At 36.7% G+C, this 27,881-nt stretch overlaps 1 protein-coding gene across 4 annotated transcripts in view; it reads left to right on the forward strand.

Annotated features, from left to right (window-relative positions):
* Positions 1–27,881, forward strand: part of DNAI3 (dynein axonemal intermediate chain 3) — an 83,586-nt gene that overhangs the window by 36,607 nt on the left and 19,098 nt on the right. For 3 of the 4 annotated variants that reach the window (XM_079934056.1, XM_079934059.1, XM_079934058.1), the window contains exons 9-17: positions 6,655–6,845; positions 7,613–7,737; positions 9,841–9,930; positions 11,802–11,888; positions 12,704–12,832; positions 15,288–15,361; positions 20,009–20,156; positions 21,524–21,611; positions 27,174–27,304. In XM_079934056.1, coding sequence (XP_079790182.1) covers positions 6,655–6,845; positions 7,613–7,737; positions 9,841–9,930; positions 11,802–11,888; positions 12,704–12,832; positions 15,288–15,361; positions 20,009–20,156; positions 21,524–21,611; positions 27,174–27,304 — 1,063 coding nt within the window. The remainder of the gene's footprint in view (positions 1–6,654; positions 6,846–7,612; positions 7,738–9,840; positions 9,931–11,801; positions 11,889–12,703; positions 12,833–15,287; positions 15,362–20,008; positions 20,157–21,523; positions 21,612–27,173; positions 27,305–27,881) is intronic. The other variant, XM_079934057.1, reaches the window with a different exon arrangement.

Genomic DNA, 27,881 nt, shown 5'->3' on the forward strand with positions numbered 1-27,881 from the left:
TATTTGTTGTTTTAAATTGTATATAGTATAATTATTATATATATTAATATAATAATTATATATATTTAAATACAATAATTAGCATACATGATCATTTGGTACTGAATATGGCTAAGAAAATTGCCTTTTCTATCAGTTTGGAGTTTTCAAAAAGCAAATGAGATCAAGTTCAAAGTGGAAGTTTACTGAGAAGTTCACTGTGAAAAATAAAGGGAAGGGAAGCAAGATTGAACAGGGAGAGCTTCAGACAAACTCTCAGCCAACACAACAGGGAGCTGCAGAGGAAGACGACCTGTTGGAGGTGTCCTGCCAGGGACAGAACTGGCAGGCCCTTGTGCCCACAGCGGCCATGCTCAGTCTTTTTTTTAACATCTTTATTGGAGTATAATTGCTTTACAATGTTATGGTAATTTCTGCTCTATAACAAAGTGAATCAGCTATACGTATACATGTATCACCATATCCCCTCCCTCTTGCGTCTCACTCCCACCCTCCCTATCCCACCCCTCTAGGTGGACACAAAGCACGCAAAGCACCGAGCTGATCTCCCTGAGCTATGCAGCTGCTTCCCACTAGCTATCTATTTTACATTCGGTAGTGTATATATGTCAATACCACTCTCTCACTTCGTCCCAGCTTACCCTTCCCCCTCCCCATGTCCTGAAGTCCATTCTCTACATCTGAGTCTTTATTCCTGTCCTGCCATTAGGGTCTTCAGAACCTTTTTTATTTTTTTTTTAGATTCCATATATATGTGTTAGCATACAGTATTTGTTTTTCTCTTTCTGACCTACTTCACTCTGTATGACCAACTCTAGGTCCGTACACCTCACTACAAATAACTCAATTTCATTTCTTTTTATGGCTGAGTAATACTCCATTGTATATATGTGCCACATCTTGTTTATCCATTCATCTGTTGATGGACACTTGGGTTGTTTCCAAGTCCTGGCTATTGTAAATAGTGCTGCAATGAACATTGTGGTACATGAATCTTTTTGAATTATGTCTTTCTCAGGGTATATGCCCAGTAGTAGGATTGCTGGGTCATATGGTAGTTCTATTTTTAGGTTTTGAAGGAACCTCCATACTGTTCTCCATAGGGGCTGTATCAATTTACATTCACACCAACAGTGCAAGAGGGTTCCCTTTTCTCCACACCCTCTCCAGCATTTATTATTTGTAGATTTTTTGATGATGACCATTCTGACTGGTGTGAGGTGACACCTCATTGTAGTTTTGATTTGCATTTCTCCAATGGTTAGTGATGTTGAGCATCCTTTCATGTGTTTGTTGGCAATCTGTATATCTTCTTTGGAGAAATGTTGATTTAGGTCTTCTGCCCATTTTTGGATTGGGTTGTTTGTTTTTTCGATATTGAGCTGCATGAGCTGCTTGTATATTTTGGAGATTAATCCTTTTTCATTTGCTTTGTTTGCAAATACTTTCTCCCATTCTGAGGGTTGTCTTTTCATCTTGTTTATGGTTTCCTTTGCTCTGCAAAAGCTTTTAAGCTTCATTAGGTCCCATTTGTTTATTTTTGTTTTTATTTCCATTTCTCTAGGAGGTGGGTCTAAAAGGATCTTGCTGTGATTTATGTCATAGAGTGCTCTGCCTAGGTTTTCCTCTAAGAGTTTTATAGTGTCTGGCCTTACATTTAGGTGTCTAATCCATTTTGAGTTTATTTTTGTGTATGGTGTTAGGAAGTGTTCTAATTTCATTCTTTTACATGTAGCTGTCCAGTTTTCCCAGCACCACTTATTGAAGAGGCTATCTTTTGTACATTGTATATCCTTGCCTCCTTTGTCATAGATTAGTTGACCCTAGATGCATGGGTTTTTCTCTGGGATTTCTATCCTGTTCCATTGGTCTATATTTCTTTTCTTGTGCCAGGACCATACTGTCTTGATTACTGTAGCTTTGTAGTATAGTCTGAAGTCAGGGAGCCTGATTCCTCCAGCTCCATTTTTCGTTCTCAAGATTGCTTTGGCTATTCAGGGTCTTTTGTGTTTCTACACAAATTGTGAAATATTTTGCTCTAGTTCTGTGAAAAATGCCATTGGTAGTTTGATATGGATTGCACTGAATCTGTAGATTGCTTTGGGTAGTATAGTCATTTTCACAATGTTGATTCTTCCAATCCAAGAACGTGGTATATCTCTCCATCTGTTTGTATCACCTTTAATTTCTTTCATCAGTGTCTTATAGTTTTCTGCATACAGGTCTTTTGTCTCCTTAGGTAGGTTTATTCCTAGGTGTTTATTCTTTTTGTTGCAATGGTAAATGGGAGTGTTTCCTTAATTTCTTTTTAAGATTTTTCATCATTAGTGTATAGGAATGCAAGAGATTTCTGTGCATTATTTTTGTATCCTGCTACTTTACCAAATTCATTGATCAGGTCTAGTAGTTTTCTGGTAGCATCTTTAAGATTCTCTTTGTATAGTATCATGTCATCTGCAAACAGTGACCATTTTCCTACTTCTTTTCTGATTTGGATTCCTCTAATTTCTTTTCCTTCTCTGATTGCTGTGGCTAAAACTTCCAAAACTATGTTGAATAAGAGTGGTGAGAGTGGGAAACCTTGTCTTGTTCCTGACCTTAGTGGAAATGGTTTCAGTTTTTCACCATTGAGAATGATGTTGGCTGTGGGTTTGTCATATATGGCCTTTATTATGGTGAGGTAAGTTCCCTTAATGCCTACTTTCTGTAGGGTTTTTATCATAAACGGGTGTTGAATTCTGTCGAAAGCTTTTTCTCCATCTATTGAGATGATCATATGGTTTTTCTCCTTCCATTTGTTAATATGGTTTATCACATTGATTTGCATATATTGAAGAATCCTTGAGTTCCTGGGATAAACCCCACTTGATCATGGTGTATGATCCTTTTAGTGTGCTGTTGGATTCTGTTTGCTAGTATTTTATTGAGGATTTTTGCATCTATGTTCATCAAAGATATTGGCCTGTAGTTTTCTTTTTTTGTGACATCTTTGTCTGGTTTTGGTATCAGGGTGATGGTAGCCTCAAGGAATGAGTTTCGGAGTGTTCCTCCCTCTGCTTTATTTTGGAAGAGTTTGAGAAGGATAGGTGTTAGCTCTTCTCTAAATGTTTGATAGAATTCACCTGTGAAGCCATCTGGTCCTGGGCTTTTGTTTGTTGGAAGATTTTTAATCACAGTTTCAATTTCATTGTTTGTGATTGGTCTGTTTATATTTTCTATTTCTTCCTGGCTCAGTCTCAGAAGGTTGTGCTTTTCTAAGAATTTGTCCATTTCTTCCAGGTTGTCCATTTTTTTGGCATATAGTTGCTTGTAGTAGTCTCTCATGATCCTTTGTTTTTTCTTCAGTGTCAGTTGTTACTTCTTCTTTTTCATTTCTAATTCTATTGAATTGAGTCTTCTCCCTTTTTTCTTGATGAATCTGGCTAATGTTTTATCAATTTTGTTTATCCTCTCAAAGAACCAGCTTTTAATTTTATTGATCTTTGCTATCATCTCCTTCATTTCTTTTTCATTTATTTCTGATCTGATCTTTATGATTTCTTACCTTCTGCTAGCTTTGAGGTTTTTTTGTTCTTCTTTCTCTAATTGCTTTAGGTGTAAGGTTACATTGTACATTTGAGATGTTTCTTGTTTCTTGAGGTAGGATTGTATTGCTATAAACTTCCCTCTTAGAACTGCTTTTGTGGCATCCCATGGGTTTTGGGTCGTCATGTTTTCATTGTCATTTGTTTCTAGGTGTGTTTTGATTTCCTGTTTGATTTCTTCAGTGATCTCTTGGTTATTTAGTAGTGTATTGTTTAGCCTCCATGTGTTTGTATTTTTTACAGATTTTTTCTTGTAATTGATATCTAGTCTCATAGTGTTGTGGTTGGAAAAGATACTTGATACAACTAAAATTTTCTTAAATTTGCCAAGGCTTGATTTGTGGCCCAAGATATGAACTATCCTGGAGAATGTTCCATGAGCACTTGAGAAGAAAGTGTATTCTGTTGTTTTTGGATGGAATGTCCTATAAATATCAGTTAAGTCCATCTTCTTTAATGTGTCATTTAAAGCTTGTATTTCCTTATTTACTTTCATTTTGGATGATCTGTCCATTGGTGAAAGTAGAGTGTTAAAGTCCCCTACTATGATTGTGTTACTGTCAGTTTCCCCTTTTATGGCTGTTAGCATTTGCCTTATGTATTGAGGTGCTCCTATGTTGGGTGCATAAATATTTACCACTGTTATACCTTCTTCTTAGACTGATTCCTTGATCATTATGTAGTGTCCTTCTTTGTCTCTTGTAAAAGTCTTTATTCTAAAGTCTATTTTGTCTGATATGAGAATGCTACTCCAGCTTTCTTTTGATTTACATGTGCATGGAATATCTTTTTCCATCCCCTCACTATCAGTCTGCATGTGTCCCTAGGACTGAAGTGGGTCTCTTGCAGACAGCATATATATGGGTCTTGTTTTTGTATCCATTCAGCCAGTCTGTATCTTTTGGTTGGAGCATTTAATCCATTTACATTTAAGGTAATTATCCATATGTCTGTTCCTATTACCATTTTCTTAATTGTTTTGGGTTTGTTATTTTATATCTTTTCCTTCTCTTGTGTTTCCTGCCTAAATTCCTTTAGCATTTATTGTAAAGCTGGTTTGGTGGTGCTGAATTCTCTTAACTTTTGCTTGTCTGTAATTTCTCAGTTGAATCTGAATGAGATTCTTGCTGGGTAGAGTAATCTTGGTTGTAGATTTTTCCCTTTCATCACTTTATATATGTCCTGCCACACCCTTCTTATGGGGATTCCCTTCTATGTTATTTGTTACTTTTCCCTTGCTGCTTTTAATATTTTTTCTTTGTATTTAATTTTTGATAGTTTGATTAATATGTGTCTTGGCATGTTTCTCCTTGGATTTATCCTGTATGGGACTCTCTGTGCTTCCTGGACTTGATTGACTATTTCCTTTCCCATATTAGGGAAGTTTTCAACTATAATCTCTTCAAATATTTTCTCAGTCCCTTTCTTTTTCTCTTCTTCTTCTGAGACTTCTATAATTCGAATGTTGGTGTGTTTAATGTTGTTCCAGAGGTCTCTGAGAGTGTCCTCAATTCTTTTCATTCTTTCTTCTTTATTCTGCTGTGCAGTAGTTATTTCCACTGTTTTATCTTCCAGGTCACGTATCCATTCTTCTGTGTCAATTATTCTGCTATTGATTCCTTCTAGAGAATTTTTAATTTCATTCATTGTGTTGTTCATCATTGTTTGTTTGCTCTTTAGTTCTTCTAGGTCTTTGTTAAACGTTTCTTGTATTTTCTCCATTCGATTTCCAAGGTTTTTTTTTTGTGTGTGTGTGTGTTTTTGCGGTACGCAGGCCTCTCACTGTTGTGGCCTCTACCGTTGCAGAGCACAGGCTCTGGACGTGCAGGCTCAGTGGCCATGGCTCATGGGCCCAGCCACTCTGCGGCATGTGGGATCCTCCCGGACCGGGGCAGGAACCCGTGTCCCCTGCATCGGCAGGCAGACTCTCAACCACTGCGCCACCAGGGAAGCCCCCAATTTCCAAGGTTTTGGATCATCTTTACTATCATTACTCTGAATTCTTTTTCAGGTAGACTGCCCATTTCCTCTTCATTTGTTTGGTCTGGTGGGTTTTTACCTTGCCCCTTCCTCTGCTGCATATTTCTCTGTCTTCTCATTTTGCTTAACTTACTGTGTTTGGGGTCTCCTTTTAACAGGCTGCTTGTTCGTAGTTCCCATTGTTTTTGGTGTCTGCCCCCAGTGGATAAGGTTGCTTCAGTGGGCTGTGTAGGCTTCCTGGTGGAGGGGACTGGTGCCTGTGTTCTGCTGGATGAGGCTGGATCTTGTCTTTGTGGTGGGCAGAACCACGTCTGGTGGTGTGTTTTGGGGTGTCTGTGAACTTAGTATGATTTTAGGCAGCCTCTCTGATAATGAGTGGGGTTGTGTTCCTGTCTTGCTAGTTGACTTGAGGTGTCCAGCACTGTAGCTTGCTGGTCGTTGATTGGAGCTGGGTCTTAGCGTTGAGATGGAGATCTCTGGGACAGCTCTTGCCGATTGATATTATGTGGGACTGGGAGGTCTGTGGTGCATCAATGTCCTGAACTCAGCTCTCCCACCTCAAGAGGCTCAGGCCTGACACCCAGCCAGAGCACCAAGATGCTGTTGGCCACACGGCCATGTACGTCATGGGGAGCTTCTAGTCTCTTGGGAAATCTGAGGTCTTCTGCTGGCATTCAGTAGGTGTTCTGTAGGAGTTGTTCCACATTTAGATGTGTTTTTGATGTATTTGTGGCAAGGAAGGTGATCTCCATGACTTACTCCTCTGCCATCTTGCAGGTCCCCCCACCATGCTCAGTCATTGACTGGGAGAGAGCATGACCTTGGCTGGGAAAGTGAGGCAAGTTGTGATGATGCTAGAGGCTGTCAGCTAACACCTTCCTGGCACTAGAAGAAGTTCTTAGTAGCACACTATCTTGAATTTTTTTCTCTTAAGTCATTTATTTCACACAGGATTAATCTTTAGTTACCAAATACAATTGAGAATACTTTTTCTTTCAGTATAAATGAAGCAGGAGGAGCTGCTGAAAGACGTATCACTGAATGCTAAAATCCAACATCTTGATTCCCTTTTTTTTCTTTTACAAAATAGTGTTGAAATAGCCCTGCAGCAAAATGAAATCATGAATACATTTATTAATGACTGGAAAAGCCTGGCAGAAGAAGAAGGCACCTTTGGGGACAAGACTGATACCCACCTGAAAGAGTACCAGTCCTTTACTTACATGCATAACCTAACAGAGAATATGATCACCTGTGTCTCCTGGCATCCGATCATCTATGGTGAGGCAGAATCATGACTGGGATTCCGTTCTGGGATGACATTGAAATAATCTGTTGCTTTTATATGTAGAATTACAAACTAGCTCACTTTCCATGAGACAACTTCCATTCCTGAGTGCAGGCACTTGCGAAGCACTTTCTGCACATTCTCTCCATCATGTGTCCTCCCAGCTACCTTGTGGGACCACATTGTGGTCTCTACTTTATAAGGAGAGGACCAGAGCTCTCAGTAAAGTGACTGACTCAGGTCACCCAGCTGGTGCAATGCCAAATCTGGAACTTCATTCCCCCTGACTCTCAACTTACTGGGCGGGATAGGAGATACACCTCCTTTAAAGAGCTCAGCAACCAAGGGGATAGGAATGTGTGAGGGTGGATCCATGGACAGAGCCATCTGTGCCCTCTTTCTTCATCCTTTCCTGCCCAACATTGGCCCTCTCCTCACACACACAAAAAAAACAAAAACAAAAAAAGAAACACAACACATCTTTTTTTCTTACTAAGTCTTCAAAGTACACTGTTTATTTTGTGAACATCTCAATTTGGTCCAGCCACAGTTCAAGTGCTAAATAAGCAACACATGGCTACTGGCAACCAATGTATTAGACAGTAGAGCTCTAAAAGCACTCTTGGTCTCCTGTAGAGTATTTTTACACGCGTTTCATCAAAATGGAAATGAACAGTGACTGTGTAGGAAAACAAAACCTAAAAACACTTCTCCATGCACAGTTGCTGCAGATTTTAATTTCTAGTTGTGTTTCTATCAGGGCTAATAGCTGTGTCAGTGGCTGTACGACTCTCCTTTGAAGAGAGGGTCCACTTTTCTGGTAAACTGTTGCTGCAACCATCACTGATTCTTTTCTGGAGTTTCTCCGATCCCATACAGCCTCAGGTAATGAAGGAGAGTCATCCACATGTTCTAAAAATTTTAACTACTACTTTCACATATCTTTAGCAGTTTTAATTGCAAAATACTTTATAATCACTTAATGTTATAAACCCCTATAAAGCTAGGCTTTCTTCAATTCAGAATTTGTCATCATTCAATTTGAGCAAAATTTAAGTTTACACTTAGTTTATTGAAAAGATATATTGAACAAATCAACATGTTATTTAAAAAAAAAAACATTGTAAGAGGAATGTTCAAATGATTTTAAAGAGCAAACTCTTTTATGGACTTTATTTAGGTACTAATTGTTCAAATGCAAAGAGATTTTAGTTTCATGTGGATTTCCTTGATTCCAAGGATCACCAGTAGGAGATGGTAATGAGTAAAGATGACTGTGTGGGAGACAGTGGGGAATGGTGGGGACTGTGGCCCTAGAGGGTACCCAGCCCATCCATGGGGACAGCTACTCTTCTACTCTCCTTGCCAGGTGGTCCCACTTGTCAAGAGAATCCAGCAATTTTGTGTGTGATCTCCCAATTTTCAAACAGCTCAACTAAAACCAAACCAAAACACACAGCAGTCCAAATAAAATAAGGCTAAAGGCTGGGTTTGCCCCCACAGTGTTCAATTTCCGATATCTGCTCAAGATGAGTTCTGCTTAGGGGGAGGGTGCTTAATAGTGTTAGATTAAGTTTTTTCAATGTACTTAAATATAATAATATTTTGTTTTTATAAAGCATTATATAATTAAGTCTTTCCCTAATAAACCCTAGTGTCCCCTTATTCCTTCTTCCCTAATTCATCTGAATTAAGGCAGTTTTACTGTTATAGAGTCTAGATGCTTTTTTATAGATACAGAGATCAAAATGACAGATCTGTCATTCTTCCTTGTCAGCCTACTTACCACAGGTATGGTGCCATTCTCTCACTGGTGTTTCCTATCATTTTCCAGCAGTGTAGAACTGCTCTTCACTCCGTGCCATGGAAGTGTGGCTGAACCTCCAGGCAAATAGGAAGAGGAAAGAAAGACTCTCCTGTCCTCTATTTTTTTAATATAGAAACGTGATTTATTTATTTTAGTTTCTTAAGGAAGTCAGTAATCAGTTTATTAAGATAGAAATTCCATATAAAATTTATAGTTTTGTTAAATATACTTATAAAGTTAATTATATTCTATTTATTTATTTTTATTTAAAAAAATTTTTAACCTTTCCTCTATTTTGAAGAATAGCTTTAAAAAGACATGTAAATAATTTCTTAAAGATATGATACAAATGATTAATTTTGTCTTTGTTCTAATCAAAACTATAGGAAAGTATTAAAAGATTTCATTTTCAAAAGTAGAGGTTTCTCTAGAATCCACAAAGTACCAAATAAACCAAGATAATTCACCTCAATTCCAATTTGAAATCTTTAGCTCAGTGGTGGCAAACCAATGGCCTCTGGGGCCTGTATTTTTGGCTGTTATGTTTAAAGAATGGCAACCATGCAAGTGTTTAGCTTGGTGGTAACACAGTAGCTCAGGTGCTAACTATGGTTAGTATATCTATTTCCTCACACTGGTGTATTCCTTGCAAGACTTCCTCCCTACCCTCCAGGCACTTGATTTTGTTTACCTTATGGGTTCCGTATTATTTTAAAATTTGTAACATTGCCGCTGGCAGAGCCGCCGTCTTCTCTTTTTCAACGCATTTTATTTTTGAGCGCTCACCTCTGTGCCAGACTAGGTATATGCAGCAGGGAAAAAATCATACAAATATGCTGGCCCCCAGAGCTTGCTCTCCACACTTTTCAGAAACACTGATTTCATAGTCTTTTTATTTATAAAAAATTATAACATGCCCCAGCAATGACCCACAAAGGGGAGGGGAGGGGAGATTGGGTCCCCTTGAGAAACTACCTGCTCTCATATGCATGATCAATGTCCAGAATAAAATTCAGCAAAAGCAGCTTCCAATCCAGAGGTAGGATTCTGGGAATGGAATTCATGTGCATGTTTCTTATAAATAGCTATAAAATTAGACTTTTGACTTTATTAATATTATTTCTAGCCATGATCTTAATAGATTTTCTCATTCTCTCTTGAATTTGGGGGGTTTGCCTTAGTTAATGCTGGAAAGCCCAGATGACATCTTCTGCTTCCAGTTCTGTCCAAGTGACCCTAATATCATTGCTGGAGGGTGCATAAACGGGCAGGTACATATGGCTTTTTTTTTCAGTTCTTTATTAATTTAGACAGCATTCTGTAACACATTTTGCCTGGTAGTTTTTTTAACTTAAGGGTTCAACTCAGCAGAGGGAAGGCATGTCAATTGTATGCCAGTCACCATGCTAGGAACTGGGGTATGAAGATGTGTTAGACATGGTATCTGGGCTCAAGATGTCCACAGGGTAACCCAGTTATGATAACTGGAAGAAAACCGGGTCAGATCTATTTGTGTTGCTGGGATAGAACCACACGTTGTACAAGATTCCAGGGAAGAACAAAAACCATAAGCATAATACCTCTTGGTCAAGAGCCCTCTTCTGAAATTTCCCTAGAGGTAGGAGTTAGGGAATGATCCAGAATTTAAACAGAATTCTCTGGAAAACATACTTATATCACTGAATTTATGTGTGTATAATTTGATATCCTATTTGCTTTTTTTCTTTTTTCTCTTTTAAATTATCTAATTTATATAAAATTTAGATTCTATCTTCCAATTGCCTGTTTCTCCAACAGAGCAAAACAAAAATCTTACAGCTATTTTATGATCAAAGTTTAAATTCATTGTGACACAGTGAGTTTGACCATTACCAGGGTATAATTATTTTTTATCGTGTGGCTAGGAAAACTTTTAGGTAGTTGAAATGTAAATGTCTGCATCATCCGTGCCAACTTATCCAGAACCAAAAACATTTAAGAAAACTAATTTTTTTCCTCGGTTTTATTCAACAATAACTGGTGATCTAGTGAGGAGCAAGAGTACATCCTCCAAGCCCTGCAAATACTGCTGTTTTTACTCATTGAGAAGGTGACACAACTTTGTTTTAGAATATTTTAGAAAAGCAAATGCTGAAAATAAAATTACTCACAATTCTGTGATCCTGACATTTTGTTTACATTTTAGTGTACTGAAATGACTTTTAGTCATTGACAATTATTCTAATTTAGTGTTGCATATTCTGCTTTGTTCTGATTTTTCAAAAAATGACCATCTGTGTATATGCAAATTCAGAGTTGGCCATAATATTCAATTAAATAGAAATCATCATTTCCTAGCCTTTTGAACAATTTTGGGTGTTTGTACTTAATTCTGGAGAGCAGACTGCTTTCTCCTGTGTCTAAAGCAACTGTCCCCACATTCCCTAAAACAGAGGAAGAACTCTTCCCAAAGCAGAGAGAATTGCATTATGCCTACCTTGGATTTAAAAAAAACAAAGCAAAACAAAAAAACAAAAAAAAAAAAACACTAGCATTTATTACCACAAGCACAAAAAATGAAAGTGCTGAAAATTCTTTTAAAGAGAAGAAAACATTATTAAAAAGAAGGGGAAAATCCTGAATAACAGGATGGAGAAATAGGAACAAATTAAGAGTAACAAAATTAATAAATGTATGTGTACCTCAAAATAAATAAAAAATATATAAAGCCAAAAACATAAATAAATAAAGAGAAGAAAACATTTTTTATATAAGCTTTAAAAGTTGCTGACTCACAGGGAGATCAGCTCCGTGCTTTGTGACCACCTAGAGGGGTGGGATAGAGAGGGTGGGAGGGAGGGAGAGGCAAGAGGAAAGAGATATGGGAACATATGTATATGTATAACTGATTCACTTTGTTATAAAGCAGAAACTAACACACCCTTGTAAAGCAGTTATACTCCAATAAAGATGTTAAAATAAATAAATAAAGGTAAAAAATAAGAGTTGCTGACTTACTTAAGATGTAGGCTAAATTTGATTATCCTCCCAAGGTGGTTTATTTATCAGAGTGCATGCAATACCAATAGGTTTTTTTAAATGTTCAAGATGCAATTTGCTAGTTCCTGAAAGTATGTTGTAATAACATTTATTTCTGTTTTAGATTGTCATGTGGGATATTACCGCACATGCAGATCGAATAGAAAACATCAAGGCAGGTGGTAGTAGAAGTAAAAACGTCACACTCAAGGTTAGCTTTTTGTAACTTTTCACTTGCAAATTTTTTCCGTTCAGGAGTTTATCAAAACGTACACAACAGGGTTGCCAAGCTAAACAGAGACTCACTAGAAAAAAAAAAAAAAAAAAAGTGTTATTTCCTAAGTCTTCACATCTGCTGTGGATGTGTTTTGAATCACTTTTATGTAGGCCCTTGATTTAAAACACCACTAAACAGGTTGTACTGTCTATTCCAGGGGTTCTTTTTTGTTTTTATTGTTGTTAAATAAAATGGAGGGGCCAAGGGATTGCCTAAAGTGATGTAGTTGAAAGAGCACTGGATAGAAGACCCATGCATCCAGGCTTTAGATCACAGTCCTGTGAGTTTGGATATGTCCCCCATCCCCTCAGCAAGCATCAATTTTCTCGTGTATAAAATGAAGGGGTTAAAAGTCTTCCGGGTAATAAGACACTATGATTTGTGAAGCTGTGGATCCTGCCAAGACGTCTAGAGATTCCTCAGCTCCCACAGGTCTCTGACCAAGAAACCATGGGATGTGGTTTTCTGTGCACTCACAGAAATACTTCAAAAATGGGATCTCATTGGTTCTTTAGGGAATGGGTCAGTCATTCTTGTTAAAATTTAGAGATAAAATCTTAGACTAAACTGAAGTAGAAAGAAGATAATCTTATTATCTAACTATATAATACATAGAAACACTAATTTGTGTTTTTCCTTGAACTGGTTTTTCTCCAAATTATCGATTTTAATTGGAATGATAAGTAAAGTATGAGTTGCTTCATCAGCTCTCTGAAATTAGCACATAACTTTCTTGTAACATTTTACAGCCTATGTTTCTCCTTGAACCAGAGACTAATACAGAAGCAATGTATATCAGACACTGTGCAGTCTCCTCAATAGAAAATGGACATAGGAAAGTTATTACAGATATACATTGGCTGCCTGACACATTTGAGGTGAGTCTTGATGGCTTCATACTTTTCTCCTGCTGGCTTGTAAGTTTTTAGAAGATTTTATTCAAAGAGGATGTTTGAAGTCAACAATTCATTTGCATTTTAATTGTGAAATAACCAGAAACAACACATCACACAGTTGTGTCACTGTTGACAGACCAAGATCAGACTTAGGGATGAGAATAATGCCAATGTGTCAACTTCAGTGGTTTATAAAAATAAAAAATGTAGGTGGCATTAGCACTGATATAATCCAATACAAGTGGAGAAAGTGAAGGTTGTAAAAATAGAGTGCAAATATTTTACACCCTTAGCCTTTGCAGATTTAAAGTTTATGATTTCAACTATTTAGAGCATATAACCTTGAAGATCTGTGACATGTAGTAATGTGTCATTTTGCAAGGCAGTCTTGAATTGAGTGTGTCATGAGACTGGTAGGTGAAGACTATTTGTGCAGTGAGTGAGCCCAGCTGACTGCCTAGCATCTGTGCTGCAGTATGGCTTTGTGGTTCTTTACTTGACCCACAACGGCTGCTGTTTGTGAATTTGAAAACTAGTAAGCTTCCCAAATGTTTCCCTCAAGGAACTAAGAGTCTATGGAAATTAAAAGGTCAGAATATCAAAGAATATTCTGAAAACTTAGAGTTATGAAGGGTGATTAGCCCTTCAAGATATTTAAATGGATTATGCAAAAGCACAATTACTTTTCAAAGTTATAATGGACCAAAATAAATACAACAAATCAAAATAGAATATCGTATTTCTGGATTCTGTAGTTTTCTAAGCTAATTAATATTGAAAGAAATTCAAATCATATACATGTAAAGTTTTAAATTACAAAATAAAGAGCAAGTAGCAAAATGAAGAAAAATATTTGCCTCAAATATGGTAAATACAAATTTTCCAGTAAATAAGCTAAAGACATATACTGAAAAACAATTAGTAGATAAACAGGAAAATTATTCAGACTTTCTAATATCAAAGAAATTAATAATAAAGGAACACTAATGTACTATTTTGGACCTATTTGATTTTTTTCTTTTCCATTGGACCTATTTAATTTTTAAATGAAATTTTCTAGTAATTTCCCATGTTAGAAAGGATGAAATGGTGAAATCAATAAACTCCAACATTACTGGTTCCAACATAAAAGTTTTAGAATACAATTTAGTCAATGTGGTTCTTAACTCATCCAAATTTTCAAAGTTTTTGACCAGTAATTCAAATTTGGGAAATTTATGCAAAGAAATAATCCAATTTGTGTCCTAAGACATACAATGCATACCTTGACAAATCATGTCAAAGTGTATCCATGAAAAAGATTGGAAAAGAATGTAAGGTAGAATTATATTTGATTTTAAAACCTTCTATTTTCCAAACTCTATAATATGAATGTGGGTTTTTTTTTTTTTTTTAAATCATTAAAACATAAAACTCCAGAGCAAGCGCAACTGTGGAGTCTTGAACTTCCTACAACAGGGAAGCCTTACTAGAGGGAGAGGAAAGATGGGTTCTGGATTGTTTATCAATCACAGTGGAAGCTGGCAGCTGTTAAGAGATCCTGACTGGGCTCATGCCACAGCAGCGTCAGCCAGGTTTCTAGGATCCTAGCTCCCGTGATGCCAACAGGCCTTGCCAACAGGCCTTACCACTGCTGCGCCTGTATTCTTCCTTCCACCCCTACTTTTACTGTTTATCTGCTGCTGGAACCCCCACCTTTGTTTGACCTTTTGCTCATCAATCCTACCAAGTAGGTAGGGTATCGGGGAAAGTCATGTTTCCCTATTGATTTGAGAGTAGCACCTTCATAGGTTGCCACAAAACCTTCCACCTCCCTTGAGAGCTAGCTGGTTGGAATCTTGGACCTTCTAGGACTCTAAGGAGCCACTAACCCTCCTTGGACTCCTCTGTGTGCTAGCAGAGTTGTGCCACTAATTACTAAAAGAATGCAGGCACCCCAGCATTCACTGCATGCTGTAGGTATCTAATTTAACACCAAGTCTCTTTTCTATTGATCTTACCTGCTTAACAATCTCATAAAAGCTCCCATGTTCAGCTCCACAATTAATAGTGAAAACAGAGTGCCTACATTTCTAATAATAATGGTAATGAAATTATGATACATCATCTATATATTAAAAAACAGAATGATTTATGACTACATAGGTAAATGTTCAAATTACATTAACTGAAAGATCTTAAGATGGAAATTTATATGCATACTAACTAAAACTAATTTTAAAATGTAAAAATGTTTCTGTGAGAAAAAGGCTGGAAAATATGTATAGCAGAATTATATTTGATTTTGAAACTTTCCAGTTTCCAAATTCTGTTTGTGTTGTTCTTTTAATAAAAATTAAAGCAAAGGAGAAAAAAAAATTTAGCGTAAAAATCTTTGAGAAAAAAGTCATTACTGTCCTAGGTACACAGAACTTACTTCCAGCATTTTTAAAAATAGATTAACAGATTGGGATCTGTCTTTGAAAATCGAAGTGGAATATCCTGTCAACTTGTCACTTGTTCAGCAGACTGGTATGTCTTATTTGAATCATTACCTAATATGTTTTCAAACAATATATTCTTTTTTTAGATGCTTATAAAGTCATTGTCCTCTTCTGTTCCTTAAATAATCTTTGTTGTAACAATTAAACCTAATATAACTAAAGAACAGAATGTTAGATTGTTGCTGGTTTTAGAAAAATCTTTTTGTGGATACGAATATGTTGTAAAAAGAAGAATTAACTAGGTTTCATGATTGGTAATGTTGTATAACATTATCCATAGTTATTCTGTTTCTTCATATTCACATATTTGTAAATTTTTAATATGTATTGTTTACATTCAATTTTATCTCACAATTACGAAGATGACAACGTTTAATTGGGAAAGTTTCTTTTAAAAAGTGCAAGAGTTTTACATTTTTTATTGTATATTTATTACAAATGTTTTTATAAGTAATTCAGTAACTATGTTGAAGAATGTTTATTTTTAAAAATTGTATACCCCAATTTATAGAACTGAAAATTCAAAGTGAAGTAGGACATAAGAAGGGTAAGAAGGGCAAGAAGGACAATACTATTATCTAGCATTCAAATACTGGCAAAACTTTACCACTCCAAGTAGCTTTGACCCCAATAGATATCATGACACCGTAAGTTTTAGACACTGATCGCAGCAGAAGCAGCTGTGGAGTGGCAGGTGAAGGCATAAGTAACATTAGCAGCAGCCGTGGGCAGGGGGGTGGGGAGACATGATTAACCCTGTGGGCACATATTAGGTAAGGTTCTGTGAGTGCAAGCAACAGAAATTAACTATAGTTAACTTAAGGGGATAAAATAATTTTATTGGAAGTTTATGCCAATACTGTACTATGTGCTTTAGCAGGTTAACTATTTTTATATTCTCAACCCTGAAAAATACATATAGATAGAGGAAATGAGGCTTTGAAGGCAAATACATTGTCACCTATAGCTCACTGTATACCTAGTGAGTGGCCAGAATGAATGGTCAGCCCCTACCATCTGAATGGATCGGTTCCAACCACTGTGTCACCGTTCAAGATTCAGAGTGACAGAAGAGAGTCTGACTGGCTTCTGTTACATCATGAACTCACACCTTTGACCAGGGAAGGAATGGCAGAGCACCTTGAATGACAGTTCCAACCTGACTGCATGCAACGGGGAAGGGGCAGTTCTCAAAGAACCAATTAGAAGGCTCTTGCTAAAAAAGGAGGGGGGAATTGCTGCCCAGGCAAAAACAACACATAGCACCTACAGGGTCATATGAAATATTATGCAACATTTAAGATTGTATTATTATTTCATGGAAAGATGCTTATGGTATAGTGTTGATTATAAACAACAGAATGGAAAGCTATACTGTTCTTCAGTGGCCTTGGAGAACATTTAGAAGCTCTGAACAGACTTAAAATATTACATGTTATATGTTGAAGATACAGGTCCTTGATTGTTGTCTATAATGATGGCCCTTGAATTTGGAAATATTCTGAAATATTCTGGAAATAGTTCCTTCAAAAGTTGTTAAAGTAAAAAAAAGTTTATGCATTTAGAAAGCCCCATTTTTAGCTATCCAGAAAATTCATCAGTTCTAGTCTTTATACTTTAGCCATACTAAGGGTCTTATAATACAGAATAAGATAAAATAGGGTTCTGCTAATTAAGGATGTGTGATTGATTGATGCAGAAAGTTCAACTGAAGCTATCTGTATTTAGCAAAACCATTTTACAAATAATGAAAATTAATGCTATAAATGAGATTCAAGAAGAGCTATGTAATTTGGAAAAACAGGTTTAAACCAACTATAATTATATTTTAAAACATTTTATTATGTCATCTGTGGTATTCTACCAATGATTTATGTTTTGACCATTAATATGATTAATATTTTTATTAATTTTAATTATTTATCCATTATTAAATGAATAAATAATATTAACTAATTCACATAAATGAATAAAAGTTTTGTTAGTCTCAAGTTACCATCTGTTTATCTAAATACTTTAACTTACACATCTAAATTCTTTAATAATATCTTAAATTTATTAATCTGTTTACTCATAACCTAAGTGACAGAAATTATGGAGCTAATGTGGCATATTCTTTGCTGTTCTTATTATGTTTTCACATAATTACTACAAAGACATTATATACTGAAGTACTGAACAAGTATCATTATAATTTTTTACCAAGTTTATTGTGTTAAAAATAACACTCGAGTCCGCCTGCCGATGCAGGGGACACGGGTTCGTGCCCCGGACCGGGAAGATCCCACATGCCGCGGAGCGGCTGGGCCCGTGAGCCATGGCCGCTGAGCCTGCGCGTCCGGAGCCTGTGCTCCACAACGGGAGAGGCCACAACAGTGAGAGGCCCGCGTACCGCAAAAAAAAAAAAAAAAAAATAACACTCTAGGGCTTCCGTGGTGGCGCAGTGGTTGAGAGTCTACCTGCCGATGCAGGGGACACGGATTCGTGCCCCGGTCCGGAAAGATCCCACATGCCGCGGCCCCTCACTGTTGTGGCCTCTCCCGTTGTGGAGCACAGGCTCCCGACATGCAGGCTCAGCGGCCACGGCTCACGGACCCAGCCGCTTCACGGCGTGTGGGATCCTCCCGGAGCGCGGCACGAACCCGCGTCCCCTGGCGGACTCTCAACCACTGCACCACCAGGAAGCCCTCATTTGATTTTCATAATCAACCTGTGAGGAAGGAGAAATAAAAGGAGAAATGACACTTACTGTATGCCTACTATGTACAAAGCACATTAAATCCAACTCTGTGTATGTGTTATATATATATAAAAAACACTAAAACAAGCAATAAAATAAAAAAAGATAAATTGAACTTCATCAAAATTCAAGTTGATAGTGCTTTTGAAGCACTATCAAGAAATTTAAAAGACAACCCATACAATGGGAGAAAATATTTGCAAATCATATATCTGATAAGAGATTTCTATTAAGAATATATAAAGAACTCTTACAACTCAACAATAAAAAGACAAATAATCTAATATAAAAATGAGCAAAGATTATCAATAGACATTTCTTCAAAAAAGATAGACAAATGTCCAATACGCACAAGAAAAGATGCTCAAAATCATTAGCTGTCAAATCAAAACCACAATGACACAAAATAGCCAAAACAGTCTTGACAGAAAAGAACAAAGTTGGAAGACTCACACTTCTTAATCTCTAAACTTTCTGCACAGTTACCGTTGTAGAGACACATGTACTGAGAATGGCTGAAGGATAGACATATAGATCAATGGAATAGAATTGAAAGTCCAGAAATAAACCCATATATCTGTGGTCAACTGATTTTCAACAAGGGTACCAAGACAATTTAATGGAGAAAGAATAGTCTTTTCAATGAATGGTGCTAGGACAAATGGGTATTCACCTGCAAAATAATTACCTCGCACTCTATACAAAAATTAATTGAAAATGAAATAAAGACCTAAATATAAGAGCTAAAACTGTAAAACTCTTAGAAGAAAACATAGGCAAATGTAAGTGTTTATGACCTTGGATTAGGTACTGATTTCCTAGACATTACCCCAAAAGCACAAGGAAATGCAAATCAGAATCACTTTTGATGAGATACAACCTCACACCCACTAGGATAGCTAAAGTTTAAAAAAGACAAAAAATAGTAAATGTTGGTGAGAATGTAGAGAAATTGGAATCCTCAAGACAAAAAAAAGTAATACATTTGGTGAGGGTGTAGAGAAATTGGAATCCTCAAAAATGATCCAGTTGCTTTGGAAAACAATCTAGCAGTTCCTCAAAAGATTAAATATAGGTATTACCATATAACCCAGCAATTCCACTCCTAAATATAGATCCAAGAGAAGTGAAAACCTACATCCACAAAAACTTACCAACAAATGTTCATAACAGCATTAATCATAATAGCAAAAAGGGGAAATAACCCAAATTTATTCATTCATCACTCCATCAAATGAGGAATGGGTAAATAAAGTGTAGTATAGTCCATACAATGGAATATTATTTGACAATAAAAAGGAATGATGTACTGATACATACTACATCATGAATGACCTTTGAAAACATGCTTAATGAAAGATGCCAGTCACAAAAGACCACATACTATATGATTCCATTTATATGAAATGTCCAGAATAGACAAATCTGTAGAGACAGGAAGTAGGTTAGTGGTTGCCCAGGGCTAGTCGGAGGGATTAAGGGAAATGGGGACTTACTGGTAATATGTACACGTTTTTTTCTGGAAGGTGATGAAAATCTTCTAAAATCGATTGTGGTAATGTCTTGCACCACTCAATGAATGTATTAAAAACCACTGAATTGACTACTTTAAATGGGTGAATTTTGTGATATATGGGTTATATTTCAATAAAACTGTTATGTTTTAAGAAAAGATTATGTCAATCTCAAAACTCAGCTCTCATGTATGATAATATTAGTCTCAATACTAGCAAAGTCATTAAATAACCCTATAAATGGTATAATTCCCCAAAATATTCAATGCAAAGCAGTCCTATTTCATAAAAATCTTAAATTCAGAGATATCAAATATAGCCATGATCACATTGGTAATGTGTAGCAGCAAGAATGGTAGTCCTGAGGTTACACCTCTTCTTTGTACTTAGTTAAAAAATAAACTGTAAACTTTTTTTAAAGCACAATATGTTTTTGGGATATCAGACCTCAGAAAGCCTTAACCCCTCAACCACCACCAGAGAAAAAGAAAGAAGAAAGTATTGAAGTTCCTTTTGATGTACCATCCACTTTTTTGCATCTAAATCTCTCCTGGAAACCTCTTTCTAAGGTAAGTAACATGGGATTTAGTCCATTTTATTTGCTTATATACACTATATGGTTTATATGCATAGACATACATACATATACGCACACTATAAAAGTAGAGCAGCTCAGATTAACACAGGACATTACAATACTTATATTCATTCAACCAATCAGTTCTTCAGTGAGAGTTATTATAAGGTCTGCCTAGGTCAAGGCAGAAATCACAGTTATTGTGAACTCAAGATTGATATTTGTTCATGTATAAGCAAGCCACAACTTACCAGTGGTTTGTGTAATAATTATTCATTTGTATAGCAGTTGCTTAAAAATTGGTAGGCTCTTAGGTTAGCCTGGGAAAGCTAATTTTACCCCTCCTGTAGCCAAAATTCTACGTATTTTGCATATCAATAGTAGAATTGTATTGTAATACCTATGACCAAATAAAACTGAAAGTAATTGAAAGAGAAATTATTTGTAGTTATCTTCAGTGGCAGAGCTTGAAGAAAAGTAGTTTTAATTTAAGAAAGATAAGGCCGTGGATGGGAAGTATGTGAAAAGTATGAATGAACTTCTGACATTGATGGCTCTTTTTCTTTGGAATGTTTAATTCTAATTCCAAACTTAATATTTTTCTTTTCCTCTGATTTACAAGTATCACTAGAATTACATTATCATGTATTTGCTCCCAGTGGAAGAGAGAGCACAGAGGGGTGAGAATATTCCTGAAGTAACTAGGATTAGAAATTAAATAGGATTAGAAATTTTCTAGGGTAGGATTTACTGAGATGTAGATACTTTTAAAAGAAACAAGCAAACAAAACTTCACCTGAGAATAATTGTATAGCAAGTGGACAAACATCCTGTTGGAGAAAAGTGAGGAGGGAGACATGAGGGGAAAATGTAAAGTGTGACAGTTTCCCATTCTGGAGCAGACTCAGGGCCATCCTGGAACTCAGGGGCATGTGTGTCCCTGAAGGGACTTGACAGCTCCAGGGGAATGCAAGGTCCCTGCACAACTGTTTGGAGCTTTGTTTAACTAAAAGATTTAGGGAACAGGGGAATAGGCCATTATTTTATATTAAAACCAACAATGAGATTTTATGGAATAGAAGACAACACATTTTCAGAAGTTTAACAACACATGAGACTTTGGGATTTGGAAATGAGCCCCCAGACAAGCTCCCCTCAGTAGCCTGGTTTTAGAAACTGTGGTTTAGGTGCCTGCCATTGGGGAAAAGCAACCAGAATCTGAGGGAGAATGCAGAAGGGAGAAGGAGAGGGAAGTAGGGACATAGAGATCTGGGGGCAGAAGGGAAAAGCAAGAATAAACCAGCCATGGATAATTTAAGGATATATGGAAATCATCTTTCTTGTATGTTCTCTCAAAAGATAAGGCTGTCTAAAGGTGAAACAGCTTTAGACCACTGCCCAACCAAGTTAAGCCTGAGTGAAGACAGTCTTCTTTACAAAGCACAAGGTAACTGCTTTTTCTTATTAAAAAGGCATCTAATGAAGTTCAGGTGTTAGTAGTTCCTTACGTCTAAGGTGAATACTTGCTAGGATAGTCTAATTAAAAAAAACAAAATACAGAAAAGCAAACCCTCCAATATGGAACTTTACAAAGGCTGTAATCGCTATAGCCAACACACTAAAACTGCCTATACACAACAAAAGACTTGACAGAACTCAATTCAATTCAGTTTCACAGTTATTGAGTACATTCATATATTTTTGAAAATTCATTACACTAAAAAATTTAACAAAGCTCACTTAATGAATATGTATGTGGTCAAGAATAACTCTACAGAATGGAATGCATCTCAAGTCTAGCAGACTAAGTTATGAAGTGCTCAGAAACAAATTACCATTCTCAATCAGAATAGAATAGAAAAATTAATATTTATACAACACCATGAGAAAACTGAGAAAAGAAAGAACAATTGACTTTTTTTTTGGCTGTGTTGGGTCTTCGTTGCTGCACGCGGGCTTTCTCTAGTTGCAACGAGCAGGGGCTACTCTTCATTGCAGTGCACGGGCTTCTCATTGCCATGGCTTCTCTTGTTGTGGAGCACAGGCTCTAAGAGCAGAGGCTTCAGTAGTTGCGGCTCGCAGGCTCTAAAGCGCAGGCTCAGTAGTTGTGGCACACGGGCTTAGCTGCTCCGCGGCATGTGGGAATCTTCCCGGACCAGGGCTCAAACCCTTGTCCCCTGCATTGGCAGGTGGATTCTTAGCCACTGCACGACCAGGGAAGCCCCTTGACTTTTAAATATATCTCAACCTATACACCTTTGTTGAAGTAATTGAAGGGTATGCATGTGAGCTGTCAAAACTGTTTGAATAAAGTTGTGGATTAATATCCCACCTGGAGAGCAATGCATAATGAAAATGTATGAGAATCACTAGCAACTGAAGTATTTTTCAAATATTTGCCTTATCAAAAGGATTTACATTTATAAATTGTTCAATGTTCAGTTAAATAATAGGACATTGAAGAAAAACATATTATACAACTAATACCCAGCTTGGGCAAAATTCACTTTGAAGCTGTGTGTTTCATAGATACAACCCAAGACCTCATGCTAAAAAAAATGGAATCACTGAATTTTTATAGACATTTTCAAAGCAATATTAAAACATTCCACATGTTTTTTGTTGTTGTTGTTTTTTGCGGTACACGGGCCTCTCACTGTTGTGGCCTCTCCCGTTGCGGAGCACACACTCCGGACGCACAGGCTCAGCGGCCATGGCTCACGGGCCCAGTCGCTCCATGGCATGTGGGATCTTCCCAGACCGGGGCATGAACCCGTATCCCCTGCATTGGCAGGCGGACTCCCAACCACTGCGCCACCAGGGAAGTGCCTTTTTTTTTTTTTTAATTCCATATATATGTGTTACCACATGGTATTTGCTTTTCTCTTTCTGACTTACTTCACTCTGTATGACAGACTCTATCTAGGTACATCCACCTCACTACAAATAACTCAGTTTCGTTTCTTTTTATGGCTGAGTAATATTCCATTGTGTATATGTGTCACATCTTCTTTATCCATTCATCTGTCGATGGACACTTAGGTTGCTTCCATGTCCTGGCTATTGCAAATAGAGCTTCAATGAACATTGTGGTACATGTCTCTTTTTGAATTATGGTTTTCTCAGGGTATATGCCCAGTAGTGGGATTGCTGGGTCGTATGGTAGTTCTATTTTTAGTTTTTTAAGGAACCTCCATACTGTTCTCCATAGTGGCTGTATCAATTTACATTCCCACCAACAGTGCAAGAGGGTTCCCTTTCCTCCACACCTTCTCCAGCATTTATTGTTTCTAGATTTTTTGATGATGGCCATTCTGACCGGTGTGAGGTGATACCTCATTGCAGTTTTGATTTGCATTTCTCTAATGATCAGTGATGTTGAGCATCCTTTCACCTGTTTGTTGGCAATCTGTATATCTTTGTAGAAGTGTCTATTTAGGTCTTCTGCCCATTTTTGGATTGGGTTGTTTGTTTGTTTGATATTGAGCTGCATGAGCTGCTTGTATATTTTGGAGATTAGTCCTTTGTCAGCTGCTTCATTTGCAAATATTTTCTCCCATCCTGAGGGTTGTCTTCTTGTCTAGTTTATGTTTTCCTTTGCTGTGCAAAAACTTTTAAGTTTCATTAGGTCTCATTTGTTTATTTTTGTTTTTATTTCCATTTCTCTAGGAGGTGGGCCAAAAAGCATCTTGCAGTGATTTATGTCATAGAGTGTTCTGCCTATGTTTTCCTCTAAGAGTTTTATAGTGTCTGGCTTTACATTTAGGTCTTTAATCCATTTTGAGTTTATTTTTGTATATGGTGTTAGAGAGTGTTCTAATTTCATTCTTTTACATGTAGCTGTCCAGTTTTCCCAGCACCACTTATTGAAGAGGCTGTCTTTTTTCCATTATATATTCTTACTTCCTTTATCAAAAATAAGGTGACCATATGTGCATGGTTTTATCACTGGGCTTTCTATCCTGTAACACTGATCTATATTTCTGTTTTTGTGCCAGTACCATACTGTCTTGATTACTGTAGCTTTGTTGTCCGGGAGCCTGATTCCTCCAGCTCCACTTTTCTTTCTCAAGATTGCTTTGGCTATTCGGGGTCTTTTGTGTTTCCATACAAACCTTTGCTCTAAATGGTTCTGGAATGCCTCTTTGGGAATTATCTTCAAAGCCGCCATTATATTCTTCTAAGCAATGTGTCAGAATACTTTAGGATGTGGATTCTGGAGTCTGGGTTTAAATCACAAAGCCACAATTTATTATTCGAACAGATCGAATGGCTTTATCTCTCTGTGCCTTACTTTTTTTTTCCCCACCTGTTTGAAAAGGGAGAGATGAAGACAAGGGGAGTAAATAATAAAGGTAACTACCTCTTAGAGTGTTGTGAAGATAAAATTAGTTAATACATGTAAAGCTCTAAGAACAGCCCATCATCAACTCACAATAAATGTTAGCTAACATACGTGAGCCCTTGGGCAAGCTACTGCATCTCTCTGAGGCTCAGTTTACTCACCCAGGGAGGAGAATTAATGCTTTACCACCTCAGGAGTTATTGTGAGAACTGAATGAAATGGTTTAGCCCACACAGTTTAGTGTCTGGCATGTAGTAAGCACTCAGTAAATGTTAGCTGCTATTATTATTACTATTCCTGGTGATGGAAAATCCATGACCCATGAGGATGACATTGAATTGAATAAATATCCAAGTTATTCCGGTCAAGTCTGAGTAAATGCAGTTGATGATAGCATTTCTCTCTGGCTTTATCCTCTTTGACCATCACATTAAACTCTATCAACTAAGCCCCTTTTCTTGGAGCTCACACCTTGGCTTTTGTGATTTTCCTGATCCTCCTTCAGTTTCTTTCCTCTTTCCTGCCTCCGTTTCACCTTACTGCCCTCTCATCATGAATATACCTCAAACTCTAACTTCAGCTGTGTGCTTTCCTTTTTACGCACTCTCCCTTTGGTAACACAGTGTATTCTCTCACCTCTGATGAGAATCCTTAAGTCTCGCCTCTCACCATCTCTTGGGATTGAACCCAACCTAATCCTACAACGTCAGTGTGTCTGGAACAGAACCCATAACGTGAGTCATCCCTGCCTCTCTCCCAAGGCCGCCATGCCCAGTCTCTCACACAGGGTAATTAAGTCTTTGTTTACAATGCATTGAACATTTGCCTTTTCCTTTCCATTAACAGTAGTGACCCCTGGATCGGGCTCTTGGCTCCCTGTGTTAGGCCAGAGGGTTCCAAATCTTTCTATCTTGCACCCCCTCAGGAAACATTTTTGAGCACATATCCCCAGTGAACATGTATTTATTTACAAATTATACACATGTTCTACTCTACTAACATATTTATGCACATGATTTTAAAAAGAGAAAAACAGACAAAAATGAGAGTGAAGAATTTGAAATAAATATTTTAATGATTTTAATTTTAAGTATTAAATGGGTACGAAATGCCTTTTTGCTCTTGCTAAATGTATTATGAATAATATCTTTTAGTAAGAACAATGCGATTGAATGTGCCTAGTTATTTCTTAAAATGTTGATGATACTTCATAATACAGCTATTTAAAGCTTCCATGTTTGGCTTACTTTGGTACTTGTTTTTAATGTCTTACCCAATATGAAAGGGACTGCTCAAAACGTGTAGATCCCAAAGGAAGTGTTGGTTGACTGTACCTACTAAATCATGATGATTATCTTTTACTTTTGTCTGGAATTACTTTCAAAAGTTTTTTGAAATGCAATGTGTATTTTTAGTATAGCTGAAGTTTTCTTCTCCTATCTTAGTTTTCACGTATATGTTTGTTAGTTGATTTTCCCATGATTGATACAACCCAGAGAATGCATTAAGGAGGTGTGCTGAGTAAAGTATTGTGAGCTTATATCTCATTATGATCTTTCCCAGAAATTTAATATCACATTTAAAAACAAATAAATGATTTGGGAAAATGCCCCAGACATATCTTTAAGAGAATAGAAAATCAGGATAAAAAGCTAGAATACTCACTTAAAAAATAGTCTATATATATTCACCAAAAAGTAATAGAGGGAAAAATATACCAATATTTTAATAGTGGTTACCTCTGGGAAATATGATAATGAAGGATTTTTGTTATTTTATTCATGCTTTTCTCTCTTTTCCAAAGCTTCAAATAACATTTATTAATTTCAGATCTCAACAAATAACATTTATTAATTTTAGATAACAAAAGTATCTGACTGACACCAGATACTTTTAAAAAGAAAGAAGTTCCAGATAACATTTGAGTTTCAGACCCCAGGTTAACTGTGCTCTTACTGTTTGCATGGATAGCTGTAATATAACACAATCATTGATGTTCGTAAATAATAAACCTGAACTAATCAGCAAACATTAAATTGTGTTCCATACGCTGTGTTTACAACAAACAAGTAACACATTTTAGATGGATTTATTTTTTAGAAGTTAAAAAATTTTGGGGACTTGAGAGACTAACCTTAAATTATTTGAAAAATTGCTACATGATGCCAAGTGAATAAAAATGACATGAGTTTCTCATTAGAGAATATCAAGGGTGTTAACAAGTCAAGAGAAATACCAATGACTTATTAAGAAAATCAAGGGTGTTATTTAACCCAGAGGATGTATTTTGTGTCCAATGTACTGTAAATAATTCTGAAATGATGTAAATGATGTAGAATTGGTTTTCAAGCTGTGCTATGGAAACTTTTAGAGCCCCTGAAAAGTGGGCAGAGGAATCTTCCCTTTCCCACCCATGAAACACTTCAACCAGAGCAGTGCAGCTTTGATCAGTTTTACAGGCAGGGGAGTCCACACAAACTTTGGTTTGAAAAAGGCATTCTACTGCTAAATTAGAAATCTAAAAACGCTTGGACTTATGCCCACCACACTGGGGAGGAAATGGGGCGGATATGTGTCACAAAGGACAGAGAATACAGACTAACTATATTTTAGAATATCTTTCAGTGTAAATATCTGTTTCTTCTATCCATACACCTCCAAAAGACAAAATGTTAGCCCAAAGCAAAGCAATGAAAGCAGGAGAAATGAACCCATACCAGAATCTGGAAGGTGGGCTGGGCAATTATCTCAAGCCAATAGATGACTTCTGCACCAAGTTCTTTGTGGGAACAGAGGTGAGTTGGAATTATCTGCTTCTAAATTACATTGAAATAAGTGATTATGACCTCTACAGTATGTTTGTCTTTTGAGAACTTACAGTATTTTTTGTAGTCTTCTATCCTTTGGCTTACAATATTTATACTGTTTTCATATTTTTATACGCTTGCTTGCATTTAAAAGTTTTAACCTCAGTGCCTCATAGCTTCATATTTGAGATGTTCCTGAACAAAAGTGGAAAAGTCTATAAAATTAGGTATGACTCTTTTCACTAATAATTTTTTGATCAGCCTGCAAATATTTATCAAACACCTATACCGTATGGAAGAAACCATGTGAAGTGTTAGAGATTTACTAAGAAAATATATTGCTTTGTTAGGCCAGAACAATCTAGTAGGGAAGAGAGTGAAAAACTCACTCAATTCAAAAGATAAATAACAACTGAACATAATAACAATAATGACAAAATATGCATAAACATGAAATCTATCATCTTAACCTTTTTTTTGGCTGCATAATCCATAAGTTTTCTTTCTTATTTTTTTCAACATCTTTATTGGAGTATAATTGCTTTACATGGTTGTGTTAGTTGCT

Source organism: Stenella coeruleoalba, assembly GCF_951394435.1.
Source record: "Stenella coeruleoalba genome assembly, chromosome: 1".
Classification (NCBI taxonomy): Eukaryota; Metazoa; Chordata; class Mammalia; order Artiodactyla; family Delphinidae; genus Stenella; species Stenella coeruleoalba.